General features: G+C 36.5%; 1 protein-coding gene across 1 annotated transcript in view; it reads right to left on the reverse strand.

The window, feature by feature from the left end:
- The window catches only part of NNT (nicotinamide nucleotide transhydrogenase), a 42,838-nt gene that overhangs the window by 23,957 nt on the left and 2,941 nt on the right, over positions 1–15,940 (reverse strand). Inside the window, exons 3-13 of the mRNA XM_066568804.1 lie at positions 10,459–10,688; positions 9,131–9,348; positions 8,495–8,582; positions 7,793–7,881; positions 6,790–6,977; positions 5,901–6,034; positions 3,971–4,162; positions 2,874–3,027; positions 1,856–2,017; positions 963–1,073; positions 88–233 (exon numbers count right to left, since the gene is read on the reverse strand). Of these exons, the coding sequence (XP_066424901.1) occupies positions 88–233; positions 963–1,073; positions 1,856–2,017; positions 2,874–3,027; positions 3,971–4,162; positions 5,901–6,034; positions 6,790–6,977; positions 7,793–7,881; positions 8,495–8,582; positions 9,131–9,348; positions 10,459–10,688 (1,712 nt within the window). The remainder of the gene's footprint in view (positions 1–87; positions 234–962; positions 1,074–1,855; positions 2,018–2,873; positions 3,028–3,970; positions 4,163–5,900; positions 6,035–6,789; positions 6,978–7,792; positions 7,882–8,494; positions 8,583–9,130; positions 9,349–10,458; positions 10,689–15,940) is intronic.

Consider the following 15,940-nt stretch of genomic DNA (forward strand, 5'->3'; position numbering starts at 1 on the left):
TTATTTGTTATCTACTCCTCCACAGAAGAGGCATGAAGAAACTTTACACTGAGCACTGGGCTAAGAGCCACGAAGTTATCGTCTTACTTGTTCAATGTAATAGCCACTGCTGAGAGCAGCTGCATAGCCTCCTACAAATACACCACCAGGGAGCAGGTACAAGTAGTTGTACTCAGGAGGGTCTGTGGGACGTTTGAACATATCCAGCATTCTCTGTGTAACTAAAAAGCCACCTGGACAAAGTAAATGAGCAATTTTAAAAAAATAAAATCTGAAATCAAGCACTTACCAAATTATAAGAGAAATATTTAGTAATACCATATTACCACATGATTCAGCAACCAATAAAGCTAGTAACCTGGAAAACTACATGAAACAAAGGCATAATCAGTGTTAGATTTTGCTGTCTCTTTTAGCCTTTTCAGAAGAAAAGGAGGAATTGCTCTAGCTCCATACTCTGCACTGACTGTAGGATACAGCTTAGTTTATGACTGCACTCTTTTCCCAACCTGCTCTAGCAAAAGCAGTATTTCTAAGTCACGTTGCTCACTTTGTTGCCATTTTATTATTGAAGCTGGGACTTCTGAAGCTCAAAGAAACAGAATTTTGTTCTATGCTGCTAATATGTATTTCAAGTAGGAAAATTAATACAAGTACAAATCCTCTACAACTACCCCCTTGGGTTACACAGGAAAAAATATTGTATATAATCACCAGCCAAATTTATGAAAGGAAAATGCACATTTAAATAATTCCTAAAAGAGGTTATTCCACAGGGTATGCAAAATATCTACAATAACTACTGTGAAAATTGGAGGGCTGATGGGTTTTTATTGATAAATGCTCTCAGAGTCTATTCTCAGACTAGTATTTCTGGAATTATACAATTAAATAACTACAAGAAATTTAAAAATTACACTAGTACTTGAAGTTATCCTCGGGAGAAAAGCTAACATTCATACCTGCAATATTGACTGAAGATATAAAGGTTGAAAGCACTGCTAGGCTTTGGGAAATGTCTTGAGGGAGATAGTGTCCTCCCATCAGTACCAGCCCACCAACTGCAGTCAGACCTATTTAGAAGAGATGAAAGTGTTACTGGAAGAGGTTACTGTGTAACCTTAAAAGGCTCTACACCTGTAGGAACTTTCCTTTCAACTGTTGGACAAACATCAGTCAACTCAAATTTTGACCCCTACTTCACACATTAATGCTTAAAAGAAGACAACCACAGTCTTTTTTAGGAATACAAACAAACATGCTTCAAAAGAAAAAAAAAGAGTAAATTAATGTAGTTTTGAAGAACAGTGTCCCTGGCACAGAATTAGCCAAGTACTTGTTCATTAAAAAAAACTTTGTTCATAATAATCAAAGCAGATCCACAGATAGCCAAACACAGATACATAAAATCTTACTTATAAGAATTATGAATTTTATGGGTATTTTAGGATTTATTTTCTTTTTTCACCTCTCTCAAAACACATAGTTTGAGTAGATGAATAGAAGAATGTAAAAAATAGGAAAGATTAGTTATTTTCAGGGCAATCTTTTGAAGAGATGGGAGAAAAGATGTGGTCTATGAAAGGAGACTGCATCACTCCAAGTAAAACAAACTTTTAAGCAAATAGGTCAAGTGTAAAAATTACTTAGGGAAATTAAAAGGATATCAAAAGGATAAATTAAAACATCACATTTGCCTTTCTTTTGAAAAAATCATACTCTCAGAAATACATTGTTTCAGGTGTCCTTGCTATTTATGAAAGTAAACTCAAACATGCACAGCAGTACTAATTCAGGTAAAAGGAGTTGTGCCTGCTTCAAGTAGAAAACAAGAGGCTGTGTGACAGCCACTTACCTGAGATAGCATTAGTCACAGACATGAGTGGGGAGTGTAGAGCAGGAGTCACACCCCACACTGTGTGGTACCCCACTATCCCAGAGAGGCCAAACGTTGTCACCATTTGTGTGAAAGCATCATTAGGTGCTACAATGCCCAGCCCTAACATACCAGCTAAACCTAGAAGGAAAGCACAGGAAAGCTCTGTAACTTTTCAATGACTTCTTACATTTAAACTGTATAAAACAGGAGCCTAGTACTGACACAAAAGCAAAACTGAGTTCTCCGCATGGACTGGTTTCAAAATCAGGGAGATAATTTTTTCAAATACACTAAGTTCTTTCTTTCCTTTGTAACAGAAAATAAAGCCATAAATATAATCCACACATATTTGTTACACATGGACACAATGCAGCAAAGATAGGTTTCTACACCAACACTGAATCCTGTCACTCTCTTGTTCTGTAGAAAAAAATGTAGAAGTCACAATTATGTTGAGATATTGCTTGAATGTATTAAAGCGTATGTATGAAGAACAAGGATTAAAATTAAGATTACTGAATTCATTAATTACTTCATGTAAAAATTCTGATACACCGAGAGTAACAAATGAAATCAAGAGCCAATGTTTATTTGTCATAGTAAAGTCCTATTTCCAATACTTCAGTAGACTGTGGCCATTTAAGTCTCACACAGAGAGAAGAAAGCAAAAGCCATTGAACTGAATCTGCTGCAAAGTAGAGGCACAGTCCCTGGCAGGAGTCCTAATACTTAAGTAGAGTCAAACACATGTATATACAGATAACCAGCACTTATTGAAATGTCAAATACTTATGGTAAAATTTCAGAAGTTTTATTTTCCCTCTCAAGCAGAATTGACTATTACACTATACTGATTTTGCACCAGGATACACCAGCCAATCAATTGCTCCCCAAATAGCTATTCAATTAAATGAGTTAGACGATGGGTCATTCAAAAGTATTAGCCAAATGAGAAGTACCCTGCACTGATTCTCCAGCTATGGAAGATGCCTACCTGCTGTGTATATAGATGCAGTAGTCATGGTTTTTCTAAAAGGTGTAATAGTAGCTGCTTTTTCTGCTTCTAGCTCTGCTACAGTCTTCTGCTTCACTGGTGCTCCCTGAGGAATGTTTTTTGGTGGAGGTGCTGGGAAAATCACTTTGCCATCCTGACAAGAGACATTTACAGTTATGCCTAGCATGGTATATGCTTAGTACTTTTCTTCTCGATCCTGCAATTCAGGCAAGTGCTAACATCCTACAGTCATGCCCAGGAACAGGCTCTTTTTCTGCACCAGCAGAAGTTTGCAAGGCATGACCAAGTTAATCATACTGGTCTACACATTCTTCAGACAAAATTTGATATTAGTGTCCAAGAGTACCTGGTGAAGACACAGCACAAGGCTCCAGGGCAGAAACAAGAGAAAAGCAAAGAGATAAAGTTCCTTAAGTGGAAAACATCTAGGCAAAATAAAACTAAGTCTTGGAAATAACAAAATCTGCTACAGATGTGAACTGTAATCACAGCCTTTCCAGACCTCAGATAGAAACCAAGGATGATATCCCACATTCCTTGTCAATCTTCAGGCCTCTGTGGAGCTATCAGCACTGAGCTGTACTCACCACTTCAATGACCTGGGAGAGCTGAAGTCTATGCCATGCCCTGAGTTTTTATTTTATTATTTTCTGATAAAGCTTCAATTTTTTGCGTATTCTAGTTTCACCATTTTTCTCTCTTACTATAAATGGAACACTTTTTTTTTTTAAAGGGAAGAATGTTTTTCTGGAAGAATGTTTTGGTCTGGTAAAGCCTCAAATATGTTTTAAATAGCTATGTTTTTATCACACGAAACACACAAACTTTATCTTTTTCCCTATTTTTCATTAGTAAATACATTAGGTTTAACCTTGACAAGAAGACAAGACTAAAAAGAAACAGAGGAATTTTCAGCTGAATAAACACACCATTACCCATACGCTCCACCAAGCCACCTCTGAAATCTGCTGACATGCAGTATCTCTGAACACATTTTGAAGAGACAGAAATTATAAATTATAGGTCTGTACTCACAAATTAAGAAGAGAGTATTTATAGAGTATTTAGTGGCTCACCTTCATTACTACAGTTCCTCTAATAACATGATCCAGAGTCCCATAGTCGAAGTCATCTTTTGGATCAAAGTAGAAGTTCTCTTTGTCAGGACTAATAGCTTTTAGAAGTTTGATAATATTATTAGAATAAAGGGTACTGGCCTGAGTAGCCATTCTGCTAGGCAGATCTGTGTACCCAATGTGTGTAACACCCTGAAAAAAATCCAAGTAAAATAATAAGGATTTGTACAATCTCTGAAAAAGCGTCATCTCTTCCAGTATATCCTTCTAGAGATATCTATCCAAACTGTATCATTTATCTCGGTTTATAATCTCAACTAAATTGGTTACCTGCAGCTCTGATCCTACTAAGTCAGGGAGATCACTCACAATAGCTACAGAATCCAACATGATCAATTCAACACCTTAAACTCTATTAGCAACAAGATTTCACAGAGAGGAAGACATATTGGTGCAAGAGCTTGTCTTCTCCAAATCCTACATTCTCTCAGAACCTAAATTCTTTAAGCAATCAGGTAACAGATCCATCCACCTAATGCTTGGCATCTTCTCAGTTTTTCTGGAAGGCAGGGACAGGAGACAAGTTTCTGTATGCCACTGGAGTGAAGGGAGCTCCCTCAGAGCCGTGCAAGAGATATGTCTGAGTTCACATGTATGTAAAAATGTAGCCTAATATATCCTCACTGCTTAAAGAACTAATGAGAACTAAAGGATATCAGGTTTTAGAAAAGAATGGGAAGCTGAGGCTGGCATACACTCTGAGGTGTTCAAAAGCGGGTATGTGTTAAAACACTGCTCCCACAACTTACAGCTAAGATCCATACACGCTTCCAGAACTCTGGCTTCATAATGCAATGCTCTGGCGCAATCCTAATAGTTCTGCACTGCTCCTGTTTTCCATAACACAGAGCCAGTACACTAAATCCAGGGGTAATACTCCTCTGACTAAAAGTGTTCCATATAAACCCTTCATACAAGTATCTCCTTACTTCTCTTCTACATTCTCTAGTTTCAGGTTTTAAGCAATGACATCAAAAGCCCTAGAAAGCCACAAAGACAAGTGCAACATGTGGTTCTTTGATATAGACAAACAGAATTCTGCTTATGTCAATGACAACCATGACAGCAGTGTCCTACAGGCTTCCCAAATAAAGGCATTATATCCTTGCATTACCAAATTACACTCTAGGAAATCTGCTACTATAAATCTCATCACCCAGATTTCTGTAATTGTTAGCAGACTTCCCATAAGCACCAAAAACAAAACCCAAAAAGCAGAAAGAAAAGTTCTCAGCTGAGCAAATGAACACTGGAGCAAAACCAAAGTAGCTCAGTCCAGACCAAAGGACTTTCTTTAAGGAAACAATTTATGCTACATCTACTTTGGGTTTCAAGTGCTTTGGATACTGTATGGGCGACACACTCGCATTACTGAAGATAAAGAAAAGCAAAGTCAGCACACTCCTGAAGCTGAAACAGTACTGAGTAAGCCAGAGACTTTGTACTGAAGTAAACACCGAGAGTCTGAACCTGCTTAGCTTTGCCTATGACAGGAAATGTTAACCTCCAGCCATGGGAGGTGATAAGCAAATCAAAGAACCTATTGCTACTGCTGTATTTTTTAGCTAGACCAAGAAAGAGATATCAAATCCCACCTTCAACTCAGAAGAGACAAACACTGGACTTGGAATTTTAAGTAGCAAGAATTCTGTAATATCCATAAACAACCAAATTAACACTATACAAAGGTGTTAGTTTCTTTAAAAATATTCAAATTTATGTATTTAAATAGTGACCAAATGCAAATCAAAAGGATTACTTCAGCCCAAAGCAGCTGAGAGACTGTTGAAAATCCAGCTGCTTATTTTCAGCATGCAGTTTACAGTTTTGTTCAGGGGACTGAGAATGAACTGTAGATTAAAATGCTCACCTTATGAACATACATTTCTCCAGGCTTTGTAGTCTCAATATTTCCTCCTGCTTCTGCAGCTAAATCCACAACAACTGAACCTTCCTTCATAGATTCAATCATATCTTTCTTAAACAAGATTGGAGCTTTTTTGCCTGACAAAACAAGGCATAGCAAGTTAAACACAAAATACAGCTTTCTATCTATTGAGCTTAGGAGATGACTCCTCTTTGCTCTATATATAAGCTTTAATTTTGTAAGCAAAATTTTTAAGTAATTGGTACCTAGGATAAAAAAAAACACAGAAGTTTTTTTTAGAAAGACAGAAGAAGTGTTAGAACATCCTGCTCCAAAAGCATACAGGAAAGTTATGCATGGTAGGCTACCAAAGATAAGTCAAATTTTGCCAGCAAACTGACAGTCTTAACATCCAATCTTACCATTCATTCATAACAAAAAAAATTTAAAAAAAAAAGAGCCACCACATTGCCAGCTATTAAAATAGAGACATTGTGCAACACAAAGCACTAAAATCAAAGCTCTACTTTACTATGTTTCAATTACAAAGGACAGTTGCATTTCAGTCAGACTTGTTTCAGTGCATGAGTTGTATAGAAGAAGTAGCCATGATGCAATAGATAAGCAAGAGAATTATGTATTCTCACTTTATTACTAAATACTCCTTTTTTAGTAAGAAAAAACATGACGGTATTTGATTCATACTGATAGTCTATGAAAACAAAAGTTGTTTAAAAAAAAAAGGACACACTTTAAAACCAGGCCTTTATCACAGATGTGTAACGGTACACACAGACATAATTCATTAACACCTCTGTTTTCATGCAGATTCAACCTCAAAATACAACTTACCTAGAAGAATAAAAATTGTCATTTTTCACATAAAGCATACCTGGAATAAGTGCTGTAGTGATGATAATGTCAACATCTTGGCACTGTTTGGCAAAGAGTTTCATTTCAGCTTCAATAAACTCTTTGGACATTTCTTTAGCATAACCACCTTGTCCCTCTCCAGATTCCTTTATGTCTACTTCCAATGGCTCAGCACCAAGAGACTTGAACTGTTCCAGAGCTGCAGCTCTAGAAAAAGAAAATTGTAGTTGAGGGAAAACCAACTCTTTAAAAATGCATCATGACTTTACCAGTGGTTTAGTAGCAATCTTCAGACAAGAGATGTAAAACTTATTCTAGTATTAAGGAGACCATAACAAAAATGCCCAGCTTTCTGTATTCGGTGCAAAAAATAATTGCTTTGATAAATTTAGGTTCCGGTCAGACTTGAATAAGGAATGAAGCCACCCTATGATTTCCTGTCTAGTCAGCAGAGTTGCTTCAAGAAAAACTTCAAAGCTGAGGCTCTGCTGATTAACTCTCCTCGTGCATTTCTGTTGTCATGACTTGGTCAATCTAAAGCCCAAACGAAGGAACCAAAAATGGGAGACAAGCACAGAACCAATGACCTTATCTTTAAACTGTGAGATGGGAAGTATTATTAAGTCTTATTTTCACAGGGAAAATTACCAGGGGGTGGGTGTTTGAAGTTGTGGCTTGCCAATATTCTGTAATTTATTTTGCATCATATGACATCACATTTAAAAAAGAGACTAAATTTCAGTGTTAGGTGAACAGTGACCACATGCAGAGAATTAAACATAAATGTCCTTGAATCTCAAGTTAGAAGTATCAAGAGTGCTTAAGAAGGGAATTAAAATAAAAATGGAAAAGTTTTAGACAGATTTTAAAATTAATAAAACATGAAGGACTAATAATGGCATGAAAATAGTAGGAAGTTAATTATGACTCAGTGTAGTAAAAATTATTTCACTCTAATACAGCCATAAACAACTTAATCTTCAAGTCATTTCAGATTGGTATTACAATTTTCACACCCTTACCTAGTATCAAATCCACGAACCACTGCACCCATAGATTTTGCTGCTCCTGCAGAAGCCAGGCCAGCAACCCCTCCTCCGATGATCAGCACCTAAAATGATAAATCTCATTAACCAGCCATTTAAACTAGATACCTTATGATAAAACCAAATTTAATTGGGCAGAGCTGCCCCACATATCCAACAGTTTAAAAGCTGTAACTCCTAATTACACATATCTAAGAGGCAACTCTTCTGTAGCTAACAGTTTCTCCCAGTAAACATAGGTTTTCTCCTTGATTTATCTTCCTTTTTTTCTTCCCTAATTCTACTTTCATTTCTCTTCAACCCAGTCCACTTGTAATTCCAATCAAGTAAATCTTTCCATCGCACTCCTCAATGCACCAGAAATACCAATATCTCTGAATTTTCTTAACTGCTTTCTTACCCTCTCCTACTTTGAAAAAAAATAAATCCAACCCCTTACAGCTAATCTGATGTTTAAAACTAAGCAAGTTTAAATAAAATTCAAATTATTCTATTATTCCCCAAACAAAACCAGAACAGATGTGAACAAAAAGTGGTATGAGAATAATTACAGTAATTTCTGAAGTCTCTAGAAAACTGAAAGAGAGGAAAAAAACCTTTTAACATAGTTTCAGCAACAGCTACCTTTGCTCCGAAATTCACATATTCTTTTGCCACAGTGTGTTTAATTGTACATACCTTTGCTGGAGGAACTTTACCAGCAGCTGTGATTTGACCCGTGAAAAATCGACCGAAGTGATTTGCTGCCAGGACCACAGCCTTGTAACTGTCAATCAAGGATGAACACATATCAGTGCTTTCTCAGATTCAGTAAATTCCATTCATTACATCAATCTAAAAGATGAACATTTGACCACAGTATGTGTAGGATAAAGCAAGCTTAGTATTTTACAACTGAACACAAGCTTAATAGTCTTTATTCATATTTCTGTGGAGACATCTGACAATATTTGATCTTTTGTTTGTAACTGCCACAGCAATTGCATTCACACTGGGTGTTCTTTGGGTTAGTTAGCTCCTAACAACATCAGATCCCCATTACAGACAATCTGTATTCAACAGAACTTAGTTCAGAGCAAAAAGGTACTAGACAAAACAGTCAAGGAATTAGAAGAATTGTGTTCAGTTTTGTTTATTTTAAAAGCACTGCTCTGATCTGCTATAAAGCTAACCATAAAAAACTTTAACACTACCCTGCTTGAAACAGCTCTGCATGAAAATAGAGATGTAGAATCATTTAGATATACCTAATATCAAAGCAAATGATTTTAATCCAACTATACTTAATGAAGAAAAAAAAAAAAAAAATCATACCCAGCAATGTTGGCCATGGAGCTAAGTGCATCATATCCCTGAGCAATGGTGACCCGTGGAACCTGATCCATAGCCAAGACAGTAGCTTTTTTTTCTGCAAGCTTTTTCAGGAGGTCTGGATTTTGTGCTGGGTAGATAAAACTAATCAGGGTTGCTGCTGTCTTAAAAAGATCTGCCTCATGTACACCTAGAGATGAGTTATATATAGGAGCTCTCACCTGAAAAAGACAGAAGTCTCCAAGTTAATCAGAGGAAAGAAATCAGAACACATTCCACTTACTTTCTCTCAGGTTGCAGTCTATCCATTCCCATCCAAAAAGTACAGAAAGAAGAAAGTACATCAAAGGCTATTTACACAACTGAACTGAGTAACTGCACTTCCCAGCTGCAGTCCACATCATGGAATTGGCTCTAGGTGGATTGGTGACAGGGCAAAAATTGTCAGCACACACCTTCACAAAGATTTGATGACTTCTAGCTAGCAGTCGCTTGCTTTTGTAACAGACAGCTACCCTCAAACCCACCATTTTTAAGCAAAATGATTACTCAACAGATATGACAATCTCTACAAACTAAGAATCACTAATAAGGTCACAGTGTATGACTATATATATACAGGGCGTTTCATGCCAGATGTCCAGCAAACACTGATCTTCATCTATATTCACTTCTGAGTTTCTCACTTTTCTCCAAACAGAAACCTACTTAAAAGCATTGTTCACAAAGCAGCTCACAGAAATTCAATGTTCAATGCTGATGGGATAATTTTAAACAGAGCAACTGAAGGAAGTCTCAATAAGGTAAAGGTATTTTTCTCTTTTTTTCCCTTCAGGACTCTGCACAACCTAAGACCCCTCAAGTAAGATTGCTTTTAGCTCTTTTCTCAAATTTTTAAAAACACCTTTGCTGTGGAATTCAGAGAAGTTACAAAATCATATTTACTAAACCCCAAACCATGCTATTTAAAGAGTAACTAGAATTACATGTTACCAATTTTGGACAAAAGATTTCTTAGAGCAGGGATTTCATCTGACTAGATTCCAGAACTAGTCTACCTCACTCTAGAAAATATAACAACTCTTAGGTAGTTAAAAACTTGTTAGAGATATTATCCACATTTTTTCAACACTCTCATTTACTTTTTTTTAGTGTAGGTGCATGCCTGAGCTATTAAAAAAATCCCAAAACTCAAATCAGAACTCAAAATGGAAAACACTAATTTAAAGGACCTTACTTACTGAATTTTCCACAGATTATCAGAAAAAAAAAATTGCCTATACATTTCTCCAAAAACAATGTAATAGGAAATATACTAATAAAGCAATTACTTTCACAACCAAATCAGAAGCCAAGACTTCCTTGGTCCCCTGGATCTTTGCTCCAACTTCTCTGTAATGGTCATCAGAAAATTTGGAAGCTTCTCCAGCACCAGATTCCACCACAACATTGAAGCCTTGCTTAACCAAGGCTTGAACTCCAGCTGGTGACAGAGCCACTCTCTTCTCATTCTCAAATATCTCCTTGGGGACGCCCACAGTCAGTTGTTTATATGGAATTCCTGTAAGAGTGGCAGGTAAGACAGCATTAGTTGTACTAAACATTAATTAACTGGTATAAGGGACACTCTCCAATGCGGTACAGACACATGCAAACACGTCACAGTTAGCAACTCTCCCTCCTAAGGGAGGAGGAAGCAGAATGCTATTTCCTAGGAACATCTTTTACATTTCCTTAAATTACACCATCTTCCTAGAGATCCTTTTCTCAGCAATCAGCAGGTGAGCACAATCAGCCACACAAGCAGTAACAAGTGTTTGGTGCAGTTCATACTCATTGTCGTTTACACAGCTCTGATTGTGTAACTGGCATTCTGATTTACACAATACCTGGTGTACCGCTGATAACACATGCTGCCTCAGGCCAGAATTTAAATCGCTTTCCAATCACTTCCAGGTTATTGTGAAGAAAGAAATAAATGAGCTTGAACAGTGGAACTGCATTTTAACTGAATATGTTTGTAATGTATATCAAATTATGCCAAATTATTGAATGCAACATACACACCACAAAGTACATTGAAAGATATAACTACATCAATAAGGTACTCTAAAAGTTGCCACAGAAATGAAAAATGTGAATTCAGAAGTAGTTGAAGAATGAAGGAATATCCAGCTACTAGTTTCTTCAAAGTATTTATCTTCAAAGTTATTTCCTTGTCTTAACTTGTTCAAAGCTCCACTAAGTAACACCAGGAAACTGCTGAAGCTGAAATTTATGTTTTAGTTAAAGTTTTCAAATTACAAACATCTAACTTTATTTGAGTACAATTTGGGGGCTTTCAGTCTCGTATCTGAGAGATAAACTTCTCTGATCCAAACAAGTGTTTCAATACATTATTTATGAATACACAGGCTCAAGCAGAATAATCATACATAAAACTATTACATTGCTTTAATTACACTGACAGCATGCAGTTCAACACATACACTGAATCCTGTACCAGCTTTCACTTACATCTATCCAGAATTCAAACCTGGATTGTGACATTACTATGCAAGACATTTACACCACATGAATATTAATAAACAATAATTTGAGCAATCTAAGCAGTCACTCATATTAATGATCAAGCAACAACAACAACAAAACCCACCAAAGAAACCCCAAACCTAAAAAAGGAGAGAGAGTGAATGAGAGGCTTGTTTAAAATTACAAATCTCTTTTTAAGTTGTCCAACAATACTGTGTATTGTGCTACAAAAAATTGTACCAAGCAAAGAATGCAAATTTTAGGAAGGCCTCCTTTTGACTTTGAGATAGAAACAAGTAAAAAAAACCCTAAAAACATACTACAATATAAGAGCTTTGAGGAACTAGATTTAGATTTAAAATATCAAAATAAATTATCTGTGAAATTGAACCTGGATTACAATGTGCCTAAAGTCAGCAATCTGAAAATGCTTTTGGTTAGAAATTTTCAAGCTACTGTCAACTTACTATGTTCTGAAAAACCAGTACAGAGCTGCTAAGAACTGGTACTTAAACACCTAATTATACTTCTCAGCCTACTAAAACATTAAAAAAAAATATTAACACATCCAACAAGACAGAATGACAGCTCACCAGACAAAGAAGATCATTACTTCTAATTGCTGCACCAGGGGAGGTTTTACTGAACCACAGGAAGTTCAGGTTGGACACCAGAAAGAACTTCTTCACTGAAAAGAAGGTTAAGCACTGGAATGGGTTGCTAAAGGGAAGTGGTCAAGCCAATATCCCTGGAGGTGCTCAAGGAACAACTGGATGTGGCACTTAGTGCTATGGCTTAATTGACAAGGTGGTGTTCAGTCAAAGGTTGGACTTGATCTTAGAGGTCTTCTCCAACCTTAATGATTCTATGATTCTAATTACTTCTACTTTTTGTTTTAATCTTTGCCTTTGAAATTTGACTAATAAAATAGTAACAAATAATTTAAAGATAGAAGTGTTTTGATGTTTTATATGTTGCAGAACATCTGAAATATTTTAATCACAAGACAACACTCAGATTCAGAAAAACATACATTCATAGAACATAAAGCCAAAACAGGATCAAGAATGCACATCTAAAACAACAGATCCACAACGGTAACAGAGCTTTGCAATGATTTGTTCCACCAGCATACATCAAATCTAAGCATCACCGTGCAACTCAGGCCATACCCACCACAGCAGCACTAACCACTTGTTACCAGCTGTGGTAACTGTTGCTGTCACTCAAATTACTCTTGTCATTTGAAGAGACTTTTCTCCTCATCTCTTCTAATTACTACACAATAAAGTACTGCTTCTGATTTTCACTAAATCAACTCGGTGCAAATGAGCTCTCTTGTCTTTTAGAAGCAGGAATGAAACCTAGAAGATTGAAATTTGTTAGGATAACAGGGACCAACCAGAATTTCAGAGAGGAAGCAGCTCTAGGGTAGGGTAGGATGCAAAACACTTTTCAAAAAGCACTTTAGAAGAACTAAAGTCCTACCTACCCTTTCTCCTTTTGGAAGTTCTTGTAGCACAAGAATGCCAAAGGGGAGGAAAGGAAGGGGAAAACATGGGGGAAAATAGGGAAAGGGAAAAACAAAGGGAAAGGAGGAAGGAAAAAAGGGAGGAGAAAGGAGGAGCAAACAGGGAAAGGAATAAATTATAGCATAAAGGAAATAGATAACTGCAAATTTAAAGGTACAAAGACATTTGACTAAAGCTTTTATTTTTCTCAAGCAAATCTTCTTTAGCTCCTAAGGCTCAAATGACAACACATGCTTCTAATTTCCTTTTGCTCATTTGCTTCTGTGTGGAGTATCAGAATAGAAGAGTAAATGGCTAGGAGTAAAAGGCCAGAAATATACATTCACTAGATGCCAGATGTGTTTCCTCATTGCTTACTTCTTTATTGGTACATCTTGCATGCAATAAAAATTAGTACAACTTTTTCAGGTAGAAAGTATTTGCACCTTATTTAGTAAGCAGAATGATCACAGACCAGCACTGAGGAACATCCTCTTCTCAGAGCTTTACGAGATCAAAGCCAAGATAAATATCCAACAAGTCTCATCTGCCTACCTACCTTTCTTCTCTATCCCACTACCAGAACTCCAGCAGTCCATAAATATAAAAGCAAATGAGTACATAAGCAAACTGTCAGTTTGCCAGCTTTTAGCTAGAGTAGGTATTGGACGTTTTTCAAGTAGACTGCCCTGAGCTTCCACATGATTCAGCACCAAAATGGAGCAGATATCTACAGCTCATGAAAAACAAAGATCTATCTTAAAACTGCAGTACAGGTCTTGGGAAGAAAGGGTTAAAAAGTGGAACACTGGCACTGATGATTTCAAAGCTCCCTTTCAGCTGGACATAACTCTTGATAAGCCTGTGTGAACAGCAGGTCTGTGATGATTTACTGGTGCCTGTGTCTCTGCTTGTTTTTCTCTGCCCGGGTGCTGCTTCAGCAATACCCTGTTAGCGAAGTAATGGAAATAAATTATAAATTTACCCTTTGGATTCTAGACATGACTTTATGGCTGTCCCACCTGCCTTTCTGTGCTGACGTACACAACAGCGTATGATCAATATTTGAGCTGGAGGAAGCTTTGTGACTAACACAGATTTGGTTTGCTGGTTTTGGATTCAGCAATTTCATTAAAGTTGACAGTTTTGAAAGGTTGAAAACTAATACTATAAACTTAGGACCTTGATTTAGTTTTTATTTTGAGGAAGCCCATCTGCTATCCCTGCCAGGGGTTTAAAGTCATGTTACAGTGTGAAGGCTACAAATTGTCTCTCTAATCCTTCATGTCAGGTAATCTCTTTAAGTACTGCCTTGAGTATGTTTTAGTGCTGCTTTACGACATCATGGACATCTTCCAAATACTGAGTGATATTACATACCTGGAGCACCTTTTTGACTCATTAAGTTTTTAAATATATTGAGTAGAAGATACACAGTACTTAGATTCTGCCACTATCAGAAGTAGAAACATTACATTTCACAAGTCTTAGAATATACATTCCAGTGAAATGCTCTGGCATATACATAACTTAGAACTTCAAAAAACTAGCAAGAAGCCACTCTCTCATTCCTATACTACAATCCTAACTGTGTAATGAAGACATTGTGAAACTTCAAGTAAACAAAACTACAACTGTGACTTTCTCCATGTAACTTCTATCTACAAGAATCTTAGAGAAGATTATAAGTCAAAACTTTAGCAGAAAATACAGTTTTTTGATCTCCTTAACCTGACTTTGGGAAGTAGTCTGCAACAAAACAGGATCAACCAATAGAAAGTGACTTAGGGAAAAGATAAAGGAGAAGTTTTGACTATATGCCACATGTTCTGGGATTGAAAACAGGATGCCTATTTTTAGTGTTACTCTAATAACCTTTAAACAAACCATCTCACCTGTCCTGGAGATGAGGACATATTCCGAAGAACAGCAATATGATGTTGGCAAAAAGAAAAAAAAACGGTACAGAAGATTAAACGAACACCTGATCCCTCCTATTACATAAATAAGGATTTTTTTTTTAAAAGAGAAATTAAAGGAGAATATTTCTTTGTTTATAAATAAAATAAAGCTTACCTAGAGAACTAATTAAAAATGAACTGCTACAGGTTTAGAAAAGAGCAGGAAAATTTAAGAAAGAAGCCTCAAAATAAAAATGATATTTAAAATCCCGAAATAGAGAGGGGTAAAAGTCATAGAGCTGTAGGACAAACTAATCTGGAAGGATACTGGGAAGCTCAGTCAGTCACTCCATATGCATCTTTCCCAGGGCTTCAGAAAGTTTTGTACCTGTTTCTGAAGTAACTGGTCCTAGTGACTACCTGGCACAGATTATGGGAATACTTGTTTACATCTCTTTGAAAGTTCCTATGTTTCTATTAAGCAAGTAGCAGCATAATAGCTGGCAGTAAGCAAATTATCCATGCTCCAAGTTCACTTTTCAGCTGACTCTATCTCCGTATTTCTTCTCCTCAAGCAGCTATTGCTCTTGCACATAACATAGCCTGGATGGAATGAAAGCTAACCTGAGTAAGTAATAACTACAGCCTTAAGAAGAATCACCGTGACACTAGTCTTTTCAGAAAATTTACTCTTCTTGCTAATACAGTGATTTTACCAAGTGTTACAATAATCAAAGCTATTTTCTGAAAGACTAAAACACAGTTCTTTTGAATCTGTTCCATTTTGATTCAAGAGCACTTAAAAAGTAAATATAAGCAATAGCCCTGCTTCTAATTTGTCATTAAATTGCTGTTTTCTCCTTGATTTG

The sequence above is a fragment of the Molothrus aeneus genome, chromosome Z (genome assembly GCF_037042795.1).
Source record: "Molothrus aeneus isolate 106 chromosome Z, BPBGC_Maene_1.0, whole genome shotgun sequence".
Classification (NCBI taxonomy): domain Eukaryota; kingdom Metazoa; phylum Chordata; class Aves; order Passeriformes; family Icteridae; genus Molothrus; species Molothrus aeneus.